Source organism: Stenella coeruleoalba, assembly GCF_951394435.1.
Source record: "Stenella coeruleoalba genome assembly, chromosome: 9".
Lineage (NCBI taxonomy): Eukaryota > Metazoa > Chordata > Mammalia > Artiodactyla > Delphinidae > Stenella > Stenella coeruleoalba.
In genome coordinates this window covers 98,903,495-98,924,238 of record NC_137155.1, presented here as the reverse complement: position 1 = coordinate 98,924,238, position 20,744 = coordinate 98,903,495, and the positions used below count along the sequence as shown (strand labels likewise).

The following is a 20,744-nucleotide window of genomic DNA, read 5'->3' as shown; positions in this document are numbered from 1 at the left end:
CTGGGGGTGACGCCCAGGGCCCCGCCCAGCCAGGTGCCTCCCTGCATCCCTCCTACCAGGATTCTCATTCCCCTCGTTGAGCGTGGGCTCCCTCCTCCTGAGTGAGTCCCGGGAGGGAGGGGCCGGCACATTCCTAGAAGCCCAGCCCTGGCTAGGTTGCCTCTGCCCACCCCCCAACCCCACCCCCACCCCCCTCTGAGCCCGCCCCCTCCTTCTGGCTGACGCATTTCTCTCATACGCATTTTTATATGCCTTTATCCCCCTACCGCGCTGAGCATAGAGCCCGACACTCAGTGCTCACAAGGGTGTTGGTGGAGCGGGACTGAATGAAGACAAGGAAGGGAGAGACCGAGTTAGGTCGGACCGTTTGGAAACACTGCATTGAGGAGTGGGTCCTTGGTCTGAGAACGCAAGAGTTCCTTGGGGTTTCAAGAGTTTGTGGAGCTCAGACATAGCACTCCTTGCACAAGATTGGAATCAGTTATGGGGTAGCGCTGTAGAGACCAACACGCACCTTAGAACCATTGGAGGTTTGCAGAATGACGCTTGGGCATCACAGTCAAGTTCCTGAGATTCTAGCGTATTCATCACTTGCCCATCCAGTCACAGGCTGCCTGGGACGACTGCGGGTCTCCCCTACAGGGTACGAAGCAGGGGCTGGGGGCGGCGGCTATCCCAAAGGAGCAGCTCAGAGGGGCCGCACAGGGCCCTCCTCTTCGGATTTCCTGTTTCCACTGACTTCGTGACTTCCGCTCGGATTTCACGCCAATGTCTGCCCTCTTCTCTTTGTTACCATTGAAATGGGCAACGCCACCCTTTCCCCAAATTTCTGCAGGTATCACACACGATTGTGCTGACTTTGGGGTTCAAGATGTTCCACTACATCAGAGCTCAACCCATGATGGAAAACTTCCTAAGACGGGGGTCGGCTAACCGCGGGCTGCCGCCCGTTTTGCATAACCTGTGAGCTAAAAAAGGGCTTTTACACGTATTGAAGGGTGAAGAAATCAAAAGAAGCAAAACGTTTCACATATGAAAAGTACATGAAATTCAAATTTCATAAAGTCGTATGGGGATGCAGCCTCGCCTGGCACCTGCATCTTGTCCACCGCGGCTTTTGCGCTGCAAGGGAACCGTTGAGTGGCTGCAATGGAGACCAGATAGTCGGCTAAGCCTGAAATACTACCCTTACAGTCTGGCCCTTGCCAAGCCCCGCTCTAACAAATTCCAGTTCCTTAATTCCCCAGGCACTGACTCTGCACAGACCCCATTCCTCTTCTCCTCACCCCCAGGCCCCTCCCCCTTTCTCCCTCAGCCTCTTCAGGTCCCAGAGACCACCCCCGCCCGCCACCGAAATGTCCTCATCTTTCTCTCTTGCGGGGGGGGGGGGGTGCCTTTTTATTTTTTTTTCCACATCCCACAAGGAAGTCAGAGTACGTTTCTGAATACAATAAGGAATTCCACTACCAGCTTTTAATATGACATGTTTCTCTCCTCAACAGCAAGGCTGTAAAAAGTAGGTCACAGAGGTGAGATACTCACACAGCGTGACAGTCCACTCACTTTCCTTCCTGCAAGCTCCCTAATATTTCACGACTGTATCCAGTTAGTTTATTATTTGCTTTCACCATTTTTAACAAAACAAAAAGGGAATTTTCCTTTGGATTTTATTTACCTAAAAAGCAACTGAAGAAAATGGATGGTGTGTCTGGTGCAAGGAAGGGAAATTGAAAGTGAAACTACACGAAAAGCAAATAAAGTTCCTTATCAACATAGACAAAGATACTGACTCTGAAAAAATGGAAGCTGATGGCAGGTATCATCTGAAAATGCTCAGCATTTGCGAGTGCTACACAAGCTAATTAAAATGGCAAGCAAACTCAAAAAGCTTATAACAAAAACAGCAAATATTCCGATGTGAGAAACGATCCAGTGTTTGACTCGCAGGAGCGCCTTGAAGGCGCCGTTTCTCTGGGCCTCTCTCAGGTCTTGCTTTTGCTTTGCAATATGCGACCGCACCTTGGCCAGGTAGCGCACGTGACCTTCTCCATGGGGGTCGCCCCCGCCCTGCTGGAGCCGCTGTGCATCAAAGAAGAGGTCGTTGCTGAGGTAGGCGCCCTGGAGCTCCCTCTCCAGCCCCTCGACCACGGCCATCAGCTCGGCCAGCTGCTTCCTCTGCTCGTCCCCGGAGGCCCGGTTGCTGAAGGCGCAGTACCTGTGCCCGCACTCCCGGACCAGGGCCCTCAGCCTGACGTTGTCTGTGTTTGCTACGTAGTCATGCAAGGATCCGTCCCCCAAGTCCTCCTTGTGGGTGAAGAGGATGACCGTGTGTCTCAGGGCTCTCGCCCCAAAGACCTCCTTCACCCTGGTCACGGCCACCACGTCCTGCTCTGTGAAGCGCCCCAGCTGGGTCACCAGCAGCAGCACGTGAGGCCCCGGGGCCGAGAGCAGGTAGCAGTCCCCGATGTTCTCGTACGCCTCTTGGTCCTGGGCCCTTGCCTCAAACATGGGGGGCGTGTCCACCACCAGGACGCTCCTCCCATCCCACGTGCCCGGTGCGCCCTGACACTTCCTGGTCACCGAGTGGGCCGCCAGCCTGGACTCAAACACTGGCTGGCAGAGGACGCTGTTCCCGGTGGCGCTCTTCCCACTGCCTGCTTTGCCCACCAGGATGATCCTCAATGAGGACGAGGTTGCAAACAGCTTATTTTCTATCCCGCCTATAAAAAAAAAAAAAGAGTTTTTCGTGTTTTACTAAGTCAGTGATTTAAAAAATTTTTTATTTTATCTTGGAGTTTAGTTTATTAACAATGTTGTGTTAGCTTCAGGTGTGCAGCAAAATGATTACTCTATACATATACGTGTATCTATTCTTTTTCAAACTCTTTTCTCATTTAGGTTATTTCGGAATATTGAGCAGAGTACCCTGTGCTATACAGTAGGTCCTTGTTGGTAAAGTTAGTGATTCTTAAGATTTTTAGGTCACGGACCTTTCATGGTATCTCATGAAAGCTATGGACCTCTCTCCCTGCCAAACAGTGATATTTAAATACATACAAATGTTTGCAGACAACTTGAGGCGACTCTTGAATGGCAGGAAGCCCACACTGGGAGCCCGAACTTGGACGCATAGCCAGGAGTAAGAACCGCTACACTGTGAAGGATGCTCCAGGGACTTCGTCAGGACCAGGGAAAACACAGCTTTCAGAAAGCTGGTCCCTGAGCTTTTCCAGGGATCGTGCTTAGCCCAGTTTCATGCTAAATAAACGTGAGATTAGAAAGAGGTGGAGGATGAGAAGTCATCAGTGAGAAACTATGATCACCTCTCTTTCCCCCACCAATTAATTCCCAGGTACACAGGCTGCCAATCACATTCATCTGAACCTTCGGGGTAAAGGAAGTCTCAGATGTCAGAGCTCCAGTGACCTACCACCGAGGACCAGCTGAATGTCCCCGGGTTTCCTCTTTTTGGGTGGGGAGTTGGATGTTTGGACGTGAGCCTACAGAAGGCTTGTCGTTAAAGTCAAGGACGGAGTCTTGTGACGGGACACGCTGTCCCAGAACATACAGTTTCGATTGTAATACTTGGAATTAATGATGGAATGTTTTGGTTTAAAACTGTTTGCACCGTAACTGCTTTTATTGCTAACCGCCTGACTTGGCTGCTGTGAAATTGAGCTTTTCTTGCCAGCATAATGTGAACAGGAAGACGCTGGGTTCCGGATGGCCGACCCAATAGTTCAAAATTAGAACGAACATCCTGTTACCCTGGGATATAAACACCACACCCGTACAAGACTCGGGGTCTCACCCTGCTTTTGGTGAGGCCCCGATCGGTTTGCGCTTTTGTGCGTAATAAACGCCTATCACTAATCTACTTTGGATTTGCACTGGATATTGGTGTTCTGTCTTGGTTCTGATTCCTCTCCGAGGGAAGTTCGCAGGTGTGTGTGAGACCGCAACAGTCTGACAGATGACCCTGGATCGGTGGCTGAGGAAGAAATGATAAGACCATCATGTGTAAGAAACACATGCGTTGGAAAGATCGTCAATTTGGCTGATAGAATGACAGGAAATTAGAACAAAAGTGGTGTTGTCGAGGGTGACCCTGCATCAAGAGCTAAAATCTTCAAGGGATGAAGAGAGTGAGAATCCGAGGATTTCTGGAGTTCTTAGGAGCTCAGATGAATTAAGTTCATTTTAGTCTCCTAAAATCTGTTATTGTTATTCCTTTTACCCTGTGTTGGTTCTTCCCTTTCTTAAGTATCCTGGATTTTTTTTTTTAGCAAACACCATTTACTAAATCTTTATGGGGAAGTTTTCCTCTTTTCAGTTGAGTGCAGGCAGGGAAGGATATCATTTTCACAATTCGTTTTCAAGTCCCCTGACCTCTGACTTGAAGTTTCATTTCCTCATTTCCCATACATCACAGCACAGGGGAGAGCTTCACACTCGGGTGTGTGTGCTGTGATGATGGTGGGGAAGATAAGAACATGGTAGCTGCCTTTTCTTCTGCAGTGGAAAACAACTGGGTTTCTTTTCTGTCACTGTGTTTGAGGTGAGGGAAAGGAGGAGAGAAAACAGTGACTCTTCCCTGATGCCTAGAGCTCTTGAGAATTTGGAGGCTTTCTTACCTTCAGCCATAGTCCCGTATCTGCTCCTCTGAAGCCCTTCCATTTTCTTCTGGAATAAAAAAAGGAAAGGAATAAAAAGCAGGTGTCCATATGGGACTTGGTAAGGCCTGAGAACACCTCCAATTCAGACAGCCAAGAATAATTATCCTTAGATGAGCCGTTTCCATCGCTAATTTTCTAACTTATATTTTACTTTCAAATATCCATATATAACTTTAAGCAAGCCAGGTGATTCTAGGTTATATTAACACAATGAACTCCTGCTTTTTCCTCATCCTATAGGAAAGCATGAAATGTTTGAAAACAAGTCAGTTGATTATCTCCCCTCTACCTGAAAAGGCATGAAATAAAGAAAGTCTTCTTCTGTGGAATGAGAAGCAGGATTTTGTTTATTGTTTTATTATTACTATTATTATTGGAATCAAAGTAAGCAAACTTGCTAGACTAGAGAATAAAAATTGCCTTGCTGTAAATGACATTGGCTTGTTTGAAGTACTGGCCATTTCCAGCCCCAGAAACTCTTTGTACCAGATGGATATCCCAGTGGCAAAGAGGAAAGTACAATGTACCTTCCAATGGGAGTGTGGAATTGGGGATCCAGGGCTCCTGGGAGGACGGACATGAGAGGACGAGGTAGAAGACGGAGGAGCACGGCCACCACCCTCCCTCCCCTCTGAGCAGCTGGTGGAGAGAAGCTGGTGCCATGACTGAGGGACAGAGTCAACATTCAGGACAAATTCAAGGTAAATTCATTTCCTGCTCAGTTTTAAACCACATGTCTTCCCTTGTGGGTCTCCCAATAACCACTTAAAATTTTTTCCAGTAGATATACCCAGAAATTGGCAACACTATGGGGATAAATGTTTCATTCAGATGAGACATAATATTGTGTCGTTCTTCTTGGTGCTAGAAAAGGTGAGCATTAGAAAAGGCAAGCATGCAATGTGCCACTATAATTGAGATGATCTCCGAGACTGTATTTTATTTATTCAGTTTTAAAGATTATGCAGTTCTGAAGCAAACATTTTAAGGGGAGAAATACACAGAGTAATGAAACAAATGCCCACTACTTGCAGTGAACAGATCTAAGTATTTTGGCATTTTCACTGCTGCTGTTTGGTTTGACTGAAAAAGTTAAAACATTACACATATAGTTCCATTTATTTATTTTTTGACTCCCCCCAACCCGTCTCATTCTCCCTCTTCCCTTCAGAGGCAACCAATATTCTGAGATACACATGTATGTATAGGTAATATATGGTACTTTTTGGCATTTTAATCTTTTATGTCAGTGACATTATTTATGTAGCATTTTATCCAACTCAATTTTATTAACAAACACTTGGTGTGCCAAGATACGTGCTTGCTACTACAAACCACACTGCAGAAGAGTCCCCCTACACGCCTCCTTGTGCACGTGGACGATTGCTCTGGGATATGTAGTTTCCACCTGACAAGATACTGCCAAATACGACTCCAAGAAGCTTGTGCTAAGTCATGCTGGCAGCAGCCATGGGTGAGAATCCCCCCAATCTTCACCTACGCTTGGTGATATTAGATTTTTAATTTTTTGGTCACCCTGATGGGCGTATCTTAGGATGTCTTAATTGGTTTAAAGGTGCATTTTATTGATTAACATTGAATTCAAAACGGTTTTCATAGTTTACTTGCTATACAGGTCGATTCTGTTATTTCTGCCTCTTTCACATGCTTCTGTTCACTCAGGAGGGAAGACTAGAAATGGCCCTCATTAGGGAAACCAGCCCTTGGCACATGCTCAGAATTTATTAAGGCAACTTCCTTCCTTCCTTTCCTTCTCCTTCTGCACCACTTTCCTTTCCTTAAGCCCAGAGAAGAGCATTTTCCTCACCACATTCTCCCACACGCTGTCCTGGCCTCTGGTCAATAACACTCCAGCTTTTGCTAAAACTGCTCAAATCCTCTGACATCTTTTCTACTTCAGACGGCAGTTGCTATATATTGGAATCAATATATCGATGTGGTAAAGACGATGACGACAGTGGTGACAATGTTGATGATGAACTTTACCATGGTAATAATCCTCTGTGCAGCCGTTTGTAATTTTCAAGTTTCTTTCATGTCCGTTCTTTGAATCGTTCTCCTAAATTCCCTATGATGTGATCAAGATAGGTATTAAAATTTCTATTAAAATATTAGGAAACTGAGCCTCAACTGACCTGCCCACGATCACACAACTTCCATGGAGCTAAGACCAAAACATGGCTCATTTTGCCTGTGTATTCTTCTAGATTTATCAGGATGGAGAAGAGATTATACAGTCAATGAACCTCTTGGAACACCACATACCATGCTGCCATCCATGGTCAGGACATAAACTGAGGCAGACAGGCTGGAAGCTTACCCTAAAACTAACAAAGGGAACTGTATTGCAAAATCTTGAGTGCACGTTTTCAAAAAAAAAAAAAAAAAGATTATTCAAAGGTAAAATCGCAGGGCCAGAAGTTGCTCGGAATGGAAGTATTTCAGTTTAAAGCAATCTGGTGTTTTCCCATGACTTGATGATCAGTGTGACCCAAATGGAGCTCTGTGGCCTCACAAAAGCCAGTCAAAGTTCAGGTTACATTAGCAGAGGCGCGCACGGTCCTCCTGAACCGTCTTCTGAGTGGGTCAGGCTGCCGGGGGAGACACGTCCCACCGAGGAGTAGATTATTTTGGAGAGATATTAACAAATAATAAAGTGTGCAGAGGCTAGTCAGAAAGGATATTGATGGAGATGCTAAAATGAGTCATAGAATATTAAAAGGACAGAATCAGCCTAGGAAAAGATCGGGAAACATCCTAAACTCGAAGGAACGTGACACGTGTCAATCACATCGTAGACAGAAGAGGGAGAATCGCGAGTGGAGGCAGATTTCTTCTCCACAAGGAAAACCCTTTTAATCTTCCCCCAGGCGGGATCAGGAATCGTGAGAGAGTCGCGGGCAGCATGCGGGCAGAGATTATGAGTATCTGACAGGAGCAGCAGGAGGATGTAGCTTAGGTAGGAGGTTGGAGCCAGTGAGCATATAAGGTGCCTCCTGACTTGTACACTACACGAGCCTGATTTTATCTTGACGGCACCTTACTTTATCAAACCATTGGAAAGCAGGCTCTCTCATGCTGTTTTAGGAAAGATAAAAATATTTTCTGTCTGCCTGATTCATATCCTCCTTCGCCCACCTGCCCCCTCCCGCTGTTTCCTGGTATCACTTGTGTCAGAGTTTAGCGTTATGATTTCATAACGCGGCTCTCACAGGAGCTTTAGCAAAGGGTTGGTTCCTGTACACACTGGAATCTGTCTGCCATACGGTCGAGTTCGACATCGTGTCGTAGGAAAAGTGTGGGTATTTGGGGGAGAATGGGCTGGTTTTCAGAAGATCAATGAACAATGTTCACTGAGAGGTTCCGTTTGGAGCACGTGGCTCAATGAGGGCGGGAACATAATGACCCCGAACTTGTCCTGTGGACCCCTAGGAATAGACTCCCGGTACCCAGGCCTCAGGGGGCGTGGTGCTTCTCAGGGATGGGGCGGGGCTGGTGCGGGGAAGTGAAGAGCTAAAACTGAGACGTCCGCCCCACCTAGTTCGGGCACCTGGTGAGTTTCAGTTTACTCATCTGTCAAATGGGTTGAGAATCTTAGTGAAGCTTTATGAAACCCCGTGAAGCTTATGAAAGTCAGAAGAGCTAAGAAGTAGGCAACTAGACGGAAAAGACCTCCACGCTGTGGAAAGCTGTGGGCCGTGAACGCGGGGTGAGAGGTTCCCGAAGCCGCTTCCCTCCCGCTAGGAATCCGCGGTTGCCCATAACGCTCACCATCGGCGCCCCGTTTCACTGATGGGAGAGCCCAGAAGTATGGTAACCGGTGTCAGATCCCACGAGAAATCAGTAGCCCTGACTCAGCCGTGGCCTCCAGGACGCGCCCGCCCTCCCTGGCCTCCACCCAGGACGCTGGGACCCCCGCCGGGTTCCCCTTACCAGGCGCGGCGCTGCGGGCTGGGTGCCGGCGGGTCGGCGCGAGCGCGCGGCCGAAGGTTCCAGGGCACGGCTGCAGGGCAAGAAGGAAAATGGGGCTGACGGAGTGCGCCCCCTGTCCCCGCAGTTGGGGACACCCCCTCCGGATGGGGCGAAACTGCTGCTGCGGAAACCGGAAAGCAGCGAGTTCGGAGCGTGCTTCCCCCCTAATGGGATGCTTCCTGTCGGAGCCCGCGAGCCCCTCGCCCACTCCCATTTCCTCTTTAAGACGTGTGCAAAGAAGTGATGTTTGGAGCGTGAAAGAGAAGAACACGGGCCCCAATCCCCCCAGTTCCCCCGTTGCTAAAGACCCCTGTTGCCTCCGCGGGCGTGTCGTGCTCTCTGGCCACCATTCCCGGAAGATCAACGTCTCATCTCTCCTGTTGAGTCCAAGTACCTCTCACTCTAACACAGACCACGCTGACCTGAGTCTCCCTGTGAAAGCACCTACAAAGAGATCTACTGAGAAAGTTAGTTATTTTCTTTGGCACAGGAAAGAATCACTGGCTTCTCAGGAAGGAGGACTTGTCTACCTTCGTGCAAAGCTGGAGCCCAGATGTGGAACAGGTTAGAATGGAGCCTTCCTCCTTTCCAGAAACTCCCCAGGGCTGGGAGGCAGAAAGTGACTACCCTTGTCTTTTGTTTCTTGGGGTTGGGTGTCTCTTCTTGGGGGGGTGTGTGTGATGTTTGAGGAGTGGTAAGCAGTTCTCTTCAGCGTATCCATGAGCTATTTCGCCAGCATGCGGAAGAATAGATCTTAGGTGTTTTCAGATGTAGTAAATCAAGGGATATACACGATTTAACACTATTTCCAAAGTAAAAAGGAGTGCCTGAAATTAATGGTGTAGAGTGAAAGGAAATATAAAATAAATAAGAACTGGGCCGAGAAGGAGATTGAATGTAAGGTATAAAAATAATGAAGGCCCCAAATAATGATTAAAACAAAACACTACATCATTTTGGAAGACAACTGCTTAAAAAAAAAAAAGAGGTAAAAGACAAATTTAGAAAAAATCTCAAAATATTTTATTGCTGGAATAAGCAAGCGCAAATGCAGTTGTATAAGAAAAGGCAAACATTGCCACTATCAGATGAAGGCTCCCGGGGCAGAAAAAAAGAGTCTTGGGTCATAGTCTAGCTCTGGCTTCCCCAAGGAGTTATAGGAATTCCTCTTCTAGGGAGTTCAATCCATAGGATATTCTCTGGAAGGCGTAGTGGCATCTGCCCAGCCAGGTGATGAATATTGAATATTGTACAAGAATTGAATATTGTACAATAATGAATATTGTACAAGACTACGTAAGAGAGAATGCATTGTTTGAAATCTTCTGCTTGACAAACTCATCTTGGGGGCTTCCCTGGTGGCGTAGTGGTTAAGAATCCGCCTGCTGATGCAGGGGAGATGGGTTCGAGCCCTGGGTCAGGAAGATCCCACATGCCGAGGAGCAACTAAGCCTGTATGCCACAACTACCGAGCCTGCGCTCTAGAGCCTGTGAGCCACATCTACTGAAGACCGCGTGCCTAGAGCACGTGCTCCACAACAAGAGAAGCCACTGCATAGAGAAGCCCGCGCACTGCAACAAATAGTAGCCCCCTCTCACCGCAGCTAGAGAAAGCCCATGCGCAGCAACGAAGACCCAGTGCAGCCAAACATATAAATAAATTAATTAAAAAAAAAGAAAAACTCATCATGACCAAAAACAACTCTCAGAAGTAAGTCAAATATGAACCTCTTTAGATAAAATGACAGTTGATCCAGGCAGCAGGGCATGGAAATATGAAAGAAACTTCATCAGCACACGATCAACGAATTTTTATTCTTGAAGAGATAAAAGAAAAGGTGAGGAAAAAAAGGAAAAAATGAGAGGACATGTAAGTAATCAAGATATATATGTGTATATATATATATATATATTCACTCAAATAGACAGTTTTTGAGAAGTTATAGCATTTTGACCCTGTGTCTGGTTCAGGAAACTCTTCCTATAGGACAATAAGGAAAAGTAAGTTCCAGTTCTGATTTGCCACGTTTTGCCCTTAGAAAATCACTTGACTCTCAGTACATTACTTTCCTCTTCAAATAAAAGGCTGTTAATGATAATTACCCTTCATACCTCATGAGGTATTTTTCATCATAAAATATTAAGGCAATAAATTGTTATTATATTATAGTGTTCTCTCTACAGCTTCTGTTTTCTATTTTATGATCAGTCTTATATTATTTTGTTTTATGATCTATCTTGTATTACATGTGTAACATTAAATTGTATATATTTTAAATTTTTTGGGCTGCCCGCGCATCACGCGGGAGCTTCGTTCCCGACCAGGGATGGAACCCGTGCCCTCTGCAGTGGAAGCGTGGAGTTTTAACCACTGGACCGCCAGGGAAGTCCCTAAATTACATTTTAAAAACTAAAAATCGTGTCTTCCATTTACTTATGAGTCATGTTGCATAGTTCTAAATCTAAGGATTAGAAACTAGGAATATTTTAGAGAACAAATACAACTTTGACTGCACTTTGTAAATATATTTGATGACTAATCATGCCGACCTTATATTACCACTAGCTCCCAACTCTATACATAGAATAATGTGGAGTAGTTATTATTATGAAGAATAAATGCGGAGTATTCGTGAGTGTGAAATTTATGTATTTATGAGTATGAGATTTATTTATGAGGATTATTATTATGAGAAGTTTCTTCTTAGACTTTTTGTTTCTGTACTATATTCTTATGGAATTTAACCTACAAAGTGCTTTCACTCATGTTACTTCATCATACATGAAAGCTATAAGGATTAATATTAATATATACATCTCAAGAAAAGCTGACTCCCCTTGTGCCCAAGGTCCTGGAGCAAGTTCATAGGGGACCGGCTTTGTCACACAAGCCCTCTGCACATCTCCTGCTCTTTCCACTGTCCCTCACAATGGTCCTGGTGATGCCCCAAGCAGGGTGTTTTACCCACGGATGTCAAGCCTTCCTCTGATCCTACACATTTCTATGTGCTACAGTCCGCATGAGAATTTTACAATCCTAACACTCATATTTATTTTAAAAATCACATGTCCATTTACAAACAAGACAAAAATAATAAGCAATGACAGAAACTGGAGGGCATATGTGGACACCCTGACGTGAGAAAACGAAAAATGAAAGAACAAGCAGGTTACAATCAACCCCATGGTAAGCGAAGTCTTTGGCTTACAACGCATGCTCATGCGCACGTGGCCCTGGATGGGCAAGCTGCGGACACAGGCGGTCTCCGCTACGTCGGCCCCTTCCTGGGGCCCTCAGGGTGTGGAAAGAGTGCCTCCATGGCTGAGAGTTCCTGCATGGGCCCAGCACGACGCTGAAGGCAGGAATTGATCATGGACTTTTTTCCAGCCAGGCTTCACAGAGCCCAACTCCCTGCCCCACTACTATGGCCCTCAGGGACCCCCCCCACCCAGCTGCAGGCCACTCTAAGCCCATAGTCATCCTGAGTCTCTGCAGGCCCTTAACCCGAGGTGGCATCGAAGTGCATGTGCATAGGCCCCTTCTCCACGTGGAGCTGGGATGGCCCTAGGATGCCTGCGCACAACCTCCCGGCCCTTAGCACCCCTGAGCCCTGGTAGTATTGGGATATCTGCCTCCTCCTGTATCCACACCTCCTAACTAGCACATGGCTGATAGAAAGACTTCCTTTAAAGTGTTCTGTCACATTCAGAAATATGGAAATAAACAGATCCTAGCGTTTGCTTACACAACGGAAGGCTGGCATTCACAGACTTATGTGGGTTGGCCCATCCCCTGTAAAAACCCCACGGTACAGCCACACCTAACCTCCGGTGCTCTGTGGCTCTCTGCCGATGACCCTGCCACCCCTCTCTTCTCCATTTTGAGACAGGCGCTTTATTATTATTATTATTATTATTATTTAAAAATCCAGATAGATGACTACATTGAAGACATTGCATGTTATTTTCCCCAAATCTTACTTCATTTTGGACAGACATGAACCCTAATACATGCTAGAAAGTTGGAAACTGTGTTATTTTCAGTGTAGTTACATTTAACTTCTTGGTACTAAGCCATTGTACTGGTAAATAAACCGATGTATCAGAAGTAAACATTAATATGTATGACTGTGACATCTCTTTCCTTGATGATAATAAAAATTTACAAGGATCAGGGGCTTCCCTGGTGGCGCAGTGGTTGAGAGTCTGCCTGCCGATGCAGGGGACACGGGTTCGTGCCCCGGTCCGGGAAGATCCCACATGCCGCGGAGCGGCTGGGCCCGTGAGCCATGGCCGCTGCGCCTGCGCATCCGGAGCCTGTGCTCCGCAACGGAAAAGCCCACAACAGTGACGGGCCCATGTACCGAAAAAAAAAAAAATTACAAGGATCACTGAAGGGAGATATCTACCCATAAGAACCAGAAAACATCAAGAAGAGAGAGTGCAGGCTATGCTCTGAATGTTTGTGTCCCCCTCCCCAGCATTTACATGTTGAAAACCTAATCTGGAGAGGATGGTATTAGGAGATGGGGTCATCGGGAGGTTATTAGGTCATGAGGGTAGATTCCTCATGATTGGGATTAGTGCCCTTGCCAAAGTGCCCCTTCCATCAAGGTGAGGACACAGCCAGAAGTTGGCAGTCTGCAATCTCAGAGAGGGCTCTCCCTCCAACCGGACCGTGATTTTGGACCTCCAGCCTCCAGAAGTGTGAGAAATAAATGTCTGTGGTTTCTAAGCCATGCAGTCTGTGTTTTTTTGTTTTTTTTTTTTAAATAGCAGTCCAAAGGGAGGAAGGCAGTGTCTAAACAAACAAACACAAGCTCAAAATAAAAATAGCTGTTTTCCCTTTGCTATGAACCCATTTTCTACTAAAAATCACCAGTCATTCCACTATTTTTCAAGAGAGGACCGAAACATCAAGCTAACTAACACGTTTTAAGGACGTTTTAAAATTGCACAACTTTATTTTAAAACTGTTTACTGGAGGAAATATGAAACTCTTGAAAACTGATTCCTTTGAAATCCCCCTTCAGACTCAAGTGTTCAGTTCCTTTCTTGCCAGGTTACCTGCAAGACTGAATATCACCCTGTCACGGCCTCTGGCCGGTGCCTGTAGAGCAGGTAGAGCAGGACCAGGGCGCCCATTAGGGTGCACACGCCCAGCTTACGCCAGTTCCCCCGCGCCTTGGGCCACCGCCACAGCCAGGTCAGCGGCCAGCGCTCCCGCCGCCTCTGCTCGCAGAAGGCCACTCGCTCCGCCACCCTGCGCAGCCTCTCCGCGGGGTCCGCGCCCCCCAGGGCCTGCGCCAGGCTGTACAGGTCGTTGGTGTAGGGAGCGCCGCCGTGGTGCCTCACCAGCTCCTCCACCAGCCCCATCAGCGCCATCACCTGCGCCTCCCGCTTCCCGCCGGCGGCTCGGTTGTCGAAGGCGCAGAAGCGGTCCCCACACTCGGCCACCAGCTCCCTGAGCGCGCGGTTCTCGGTGTCGCGCACGTAATGCTGCAGCGAGCCGCCAGCCAGGTCTTCCTCGCGGGTGAAGACCACGATGGTGCGCGTCACGATGCCGTCCCCGAACAGCGCCTTCACCCCACTCCAGGCCTGCTGGTCCTGGGCCGTGAAGCGGCCCAGCTGGGTCACCAGGAGCAGGGCGTGGGGCCCCGGCGCCGAGAGCAGGTAGCAGCGGCCTCTCTCCGCGCAGCCCGGGTCTGTCTGGGAGACTTTGGAGCTGAAGAGGTCCGGGGTGTCAATGATTTCCACGTCCCACTTGGCCCACCTGCAGCTGCCCGTGGCGCAGGTCCGGGTCACCGACGTCGCCCCGAGCCTGGAGAGGAAGCGCTTCTGGCCCAGGATGCTGTTTCCCGTGGCGCTTTTCCCAGTCCCTGACCTCCCGGCCAGGAGGAGCCGCAGCCTGGGCTCCTGCAGGGCAGACTCGCGGGCTTCTAAACCTGTGAGCACCAATGATCTGTAAGCTCCCGAACCTGAAAGCACATATCCTGGCACCCGGGTCCCCTGGATGCCTTTGAACAAAGGAGAACAGAGTGCTTCGACTTCTGCTTTTCGGACCAAACCTTTACCGAGTGCCCTGGTCGGAGATCTGTGAACTCCGGGGATCTCTACCCGTCTATTTCTTCCCTCTTTGGCGTCACACATGCACCTGTAGGTGCACCAGCACCCAGTGAACGTTTCTGTAGAGGACATCCCTGTATGATACAGGCCATTACTTCGTGTGACATGACCTGCCATCCACACTGTGCAGAGCTGCTCCCTATTGGACAACTTCAGTGGCCTCTGCCTTACTTCCCCAGATACCCTCTTACTGAAGATAGGCAGGAGGGGCAGTGGGCCTGGCCACGAGGGCTGTCTGCTGTCCCACACCCTCAGTCTGAATCACAGCCCCACCCCCGGCCAGCAGTGTAACACTGAGAAGCTGCTTAATCTAAGTGCTAAACCTCTCCTGCACAAATGGGATCATTAATGTAGCGCCGTCCTCATAGGGCTGTTGGGAGGATAAGATGAGACCATCTCTTCTTCCCTCCCTCTTTCCCTCCTCATCCTCTCCTCTCTCTTAGACCTGCTGCCTAATAAGATACCTGGTTAACCCTCCATCCTTGTTCCCTAACACCTTCTACCTGGTGAGTCATGTTCCCTCTAGTATATAGTTGGATTCCCTCTACACCCCCTTCTGTGGAGATCAGAGGAGGTTTATTCATTTTACCTTAGGGATGGAGGTGCAGGTTAGTCAAAGAACTCAATATCTCACAGCAGGTCAGGGGCAGAGATCTAGGTCAAATGCCAGCCCCAGGGCTCTTTGCTGTTTCATCCCAGCATCGAGAAACCTCTGGGGCTTCTCTCTGTCCAGTGTTGAGTTAGCCCATCCCCCTTACTACCCAGAGCTCATACCTGGGGGCAAACACGCGTTGTGAGGCATGTTCTTACCATAGGCGTTTTCTTCATCTCTTGCTGTTTTCTGTCCTCTCATGATTCCCTGAAAGTGTCCCCAGCACAAGTTATTTATTTTTTCATTCGTTCACTCGTTCATTATTCATTCATAGGTAAAACCACCTACTATGTGTCAGGCAAAGCCCCAAATGCTGGTGACACCACAGTGAAAATGTCATAGTTCCTGCCCTCTCCGAGCATCAGAATTTAGGGAAGACAGTGGAAGAGCTCGGTCTGTGGTTGGGACGATACTATGAGAACACCTGGTGAGCTTGTGCTGTCTTTTCAGGGCCTCGAAATGCACAGAGCAGAGGGGAGATGACAACACTTACTCTATGTCAATGAATAAGCTTTTGATGTTCATTTTCCCAGGTAATTCTATGTCAGTGACGTAAGTTGTAGAAAATAAGTTTTCCCTGGAGGTTCAGCAGCTGGGGGTGGGGTGGGGGGTTTGTCAAACCCTGAGAACAAGAAAGTTTGCTCACTGACTTAAGACCTACCTTAGGGTTGTTGGCCTGGGAAACAAGAAGAAACTTGGAATTTTGGTTTTGGAAATCAGAAAACAGACATTTTTCCCAAGCTGACCTGGAAAGCTCCTGACTCTGTGCTCAGAAAACCACAAAATTTGGCTCGTCCTAATATGTCTAGGAGGTGGGATCCAGAAGGTGGAGGAGGGAGACCCCGAGCTCACCTGCCCCCATGAACACATCCAAGCTACAGCTACGTATAGAGCAACTCTCTCTGAGAATGACCTGAAGACTAGCAAAATGGCTTTTCCACAATCAAGGCTGTAAAGAAAGGACCACGTGGAGTCTGGTACAGGGGCGGAGACGCAATCTAGTTGGGACCTGAGTCCCTAGTGGGGACCTAGAAGTGGAAGGGCTATCCCAGGCTTGGGGATCCTCCCTGCGGAGTGGGGGGTTTGAGCCACCTACTAGGCACCGCAGGCCTGGGCTTGACACTGGGAAGATGAGCCCCCTTAGCTGGTTTGAAAATCAGTAGGGCTTACTGGAGGGCTGTAAGAACCTGACACTCTGGTCTTGAAGAGCACAAGCATGCTTGCTCTCAGTCCCAGTGCAGAGGCAGTACATTGAAGACTGCCTGGTGCTCTGGCCAGCCTGCCGGGACTGCCCCAGAGCACCTCCCAGCCCTCTCCAGGCTCCCATTCCAGCCCCTACTGCTCCAGCACTGCCCCCCACAAAGGCCGAGGCTGCCATTGCCAGTGGGCATGTGTGCACCAGGGAAGGAGCAGAGAGAGCTCCGGTGTGTGGCTCCAACCCCTCTGGCTCTCTATCCTGCCTCTAACCAAGGGGTACACACTGAGGAAAAAGCAGAGGCAGCTCAGAAGAGCAGCCTCAGGCTCGCAGGCCCTGGCCACACCCCCAGCCAAGGTGAAGACTGTCATCACATCTGGGGGAAGCCCAACTCCCTTAGGACTCCTGCCCAGCCCCTTGGTCCTTGACTCCTCCCACAATAGGCTAACAACTAGCCCTGAGCCGAGGAGAAGCCCTGGCTGGCACCTGGCTCTGCCTCTAGCCCTCTGCCTCCAGCCTTGCTTCCCACCAAGGTGGTGGCCGCCAGCACACTGTGGGAGAAGAAGCGGTCCCCGCTCACTTCACGTCCAGCTCTCCCACCAAAGCCACTGGTGACAGGCACACTGCAAAGGGTTGCTACCCACAAGGACATGCCTTTGAGACCTGGACAGGTAACCGTTTCACCTAATTTCATAGAGACACACAGAGAAAGTCAAACAACATGAGAAAACAAAGGGATATGTTTTAAAGGAAAGAACAAGATAAAACCCCAGGAAAAAACCCCTAATGAAACAGAGATAATAATTTACCTGCCAAAGAGTCCAAAGCAATAGTAATAAAAATGCTAACTGAACTTGGGTAAACAACAGATGAACACAGTGGGAACCTCGGCAGAGAATTAGAAAATGCAAAAACCAGTCAGAGCTGAAGAATACGATAACTGAAATGAAAAATTCGCTAGAAGGAATTAAGAGCAGATTAGGCGATGTAGGAGAACACAGAAGACAGACTAGTGGAAATCATCCAATCAGTACAGCAAAAACAAAAACACATTTAAAAAAATGAGGAGAGTTTATGGGACCTCTGGGAAAAGGTCAAGTGTGCTAACATTCACATGATAGAGGTCCCAGAAAAAGAGCGAGAAAGGGGTAGAAAATGTATTTGGTGAAATTGTAATTGAAAACTTTCCTAACCCGAAAAGGGAAACAGATATCAGGTACAGGAAGCACGGAGCACCCCTGTCAGAATGGTGTCATCCGAAAACAAGAAACAACTGGTGTTGTTGACGAGGATGTAGAGAAAGGGGACCCTAGTACACTGATAGCAGGAATGTCAATTGGTACAGCCACGGTGGAAAACAGTATGAAGGTTCCTCAAAAAATTAAAAATAGAACTACCATATCATCCAGCAATTCATTCCTGGGTATATATCCAAAGAAAATGAAAACACGAATTCAAAAAGATGTGCGCACCCCGATATTCATAGCAGCATTATTGATAATAACCAAGATATGGAAGCAACCTAAGTGCCCATTAACAGATGAATGAAGAAGGTGTCATATATATACAGACAGGTAGATATAATGGAATATTACTCATAAAAAAAGAATGAAAAAGATAAAAAAGAATGAAATCTTTCCATCTGCAACAACATAGATGGACCTGTAGGGGATTATGCTTAGTGAAGTAAGTCAGACAGAGAAAGACAAATGCTGTATGTTTCCACTTATATGTGGAATTTAAAATAAAGCAAACAGAGGAATATGACAAAACAGAAATAGACTCACAAACACAGAGAATAAACTAGTGTTTACCATTGGGGAGAGGGGTGGGGGAAGGGGCAAGATGGGGAAGGGGATTAAGAGGTACAAACTACTGGGTATAAAATAACTAAGATACACCAATGTAATGCACAGCACAGGCAATATAGTTAATTAATATTTTATATTAACTTTATATGGAGCATAAGTATAAAAATGCAGAATCACTATGTTGTATACCCGAAAGTAATATAATATTGTACGCCAATTATACTTCAGTAAAAAGTAAGTAAATAAATAAGTCTAAATATAATCTGTGTGCTGGAGAGACTGGGATGCTCCCCTCCAGCTCTTTATGTTCTTGCCTCAAACCTGAGGCTTTTTGAAGTAGAATACCCACTCCAACATTATTTAATACAATTAAACGTTCTGTGGTCAAGTTTGCCTGATCACACGAGCGCCTGAACACGACAGCACAGTCTCTCCTCAGTCTACTCCAGCCTCATTCCCACCTAATCCCCTCCCCAGTCAGCCCCTCCACAAACAGCAGATTTCAGGGCCTTTTCCAACCCACCTTGTGGACCATTCATCCCACCGCACATTTCTGCCTGAGTCCTGTCTGTGCTTCAACGTCCGTTTCAAATTCTACCTCTTCAGGTCACCCACCTGGTTCCTACAGGTAACTGTGTTCTCCCCCTATTGGCACCAACAACGACGCAAAAGCAAAGGGAGAGGTTGGCTGAGTAACCTGTCTCTGGCCAAAGGACTCAGATGGTAGGTTTGCCTAGAGCTCAAGCCAAAGCTGTGGGTGTCTCTGCAGTAACGCTCCTGCCGCTGCCCCCCCCACTCCGTTACCCACCCCACCCCCATCACCCCACCCCCATCACCCCACCCCCCCAAAGCTTCTGTAAAGTTTACCCCAGGGCTAAATCACATAATGTGATTCGTTATTTTGTGTCTAGAAATCAACAAACTCCCTTAATTGACACCAGAGCAGCGCACAGAGCCCAGTTTGGGGTGGGGAGCAGATGTTCAAGTGATCATGTAGGGCAAGGGTTGAGGACCAAGTTCACAACCTTAGCTGTCTCTTGCACTATTGTGGATAGCGCTAAGGAGAGTGGAGGTTTTAGGAGGGTTCAGCTCAGATATATACAGAATTTTCACTTTGTAACTTGTTCTGAGGTTAGCTTCCCTTATAAGTCCCCAGGAATATCTTTTGCATTTGCTGCACATGCATTTGGGGAGTGTTCATTGCCTTCTGCGGTAGTTCCAGCAGAAGGACTAAGGGAGTAGGGAAGGAGAGAGAATTTAGTCCCAAAGAAGAGCATGTGCGCTGCAGAGCTCGAGAAGATTACCTGTTCTTCTGAACTTACTGTGTTTGACACTCAGAACAACCTTACAAACGTAGAGGCACATGAAGTTACCGTTTCTAGATCCTGCCCCCCTTTCACATACTTACTAGAACGCAGCTGCTCACTCAGCCAGCTTCACACAGGCAGAGCTCTTCCTGTTCCCCACAGGTCCTGCTCCGGGCTGGTTCCTTTTCCCTTGGGCTCACCGTTCCTGCAGGATTGGCGACAGGCTCTAACGCTGGCTCCCAGAAGCTCCTGACCTACCGACTGCCCTTGGACTGTGGGTGCAGTGGGCGGTTTCCTCTCCACACATGGAGGAAGTCTCTGTGCCTCTCAGACCTCAGAGTTCAGGAAGCTCAGGGAGGGGGGGCCCAGTGGTGATGACTTAAAGAGACAGAAACATTGGCCAGTGAGGTGGTGGGTGTGCAATGTTGTCATTGCGAATCCCACCCGCTGCTTTGGGCTATGGTACTGTTTTCCAGAGGTTCCTGTGACACCAGCATCTTGTCCCTGGCAGGGTCTATAACCTCAGCGGGGAAGAGCACTTTAGGTTTCTGAGGACTCGTTTTGTTTCTGACCTTTGACCAGCAATCTTATCTCCAGTTGTCTTTTGCTTTTCAGGCATTTTTTTTTTTTTTGCGGTACGCGGGCCCCTCACTGCTGTGGCCTCTCCCGCTGTGGAGCACAGGCTCCAGACGCGCAGGCCCAGCGGCCACGGCCCACGGGCCCAGCCGCTCCGCGGCACGCGGGATCCTCCCGGACCGGGGCACGAACCCGCGCCCCCTGCATCGGCAGGCGGACTCCCAACAACTGCGCCACCAGGGAAACCCTCAGGCATTTTTAAAAAACAAAATAAAATGGCCTTCCTTCCCCAAGACAGGAATTTGAGAGGAATCTCTGAGTGAACCTCAGAGTGGACAATGCCACCAAAGTGGTCCTACCTGCTAGGAACATCACACGCAAAGTCTCTTCATTCTGAAAGAAAAGGAG

General features: G+C 48.1%; 1 protein-coding gene across 1 annotated transcript; it reads right to left on the bottom strand.

Annotated features, from left to right (window-relative positions):
• Positions 1 to 1,689: 1,689 nt before the first annotated feature.
• LOC307191776 (GTPase IMAP family member 8-like) lies at positions 1,690 to 20,536 on the bottom strand. Its single transcript, XM_079931968.1, has 7 exons — positions 19,862 to 20,536; positions 15,606 to 15,654; positions 13,756 to 14,686; positions 11,879 to 11,916; positions 8,631 to 8,700; positions 3,058 to 3,224; positions 1,690 to 2,720 (listed from the first exon to the last, which is right to left on the bottom strand). The coding sequence occupies exons 2-7, from the start codon at positions 15,646 to 15,648 to the stop codon at positions 1,834 to 1,836; spliced, it is 2,136 nt and encodes a 711-aa protein (XP_079788094.1). The 5' UTR covers positions 15,649 to 15,654; positions 19,862 to 20,536; the 3' UTR covers positions 1,690 to 1,833.
• Between the last annotated feature and the right edge of the window lie 208 nt (positions 20,537 to 20,744).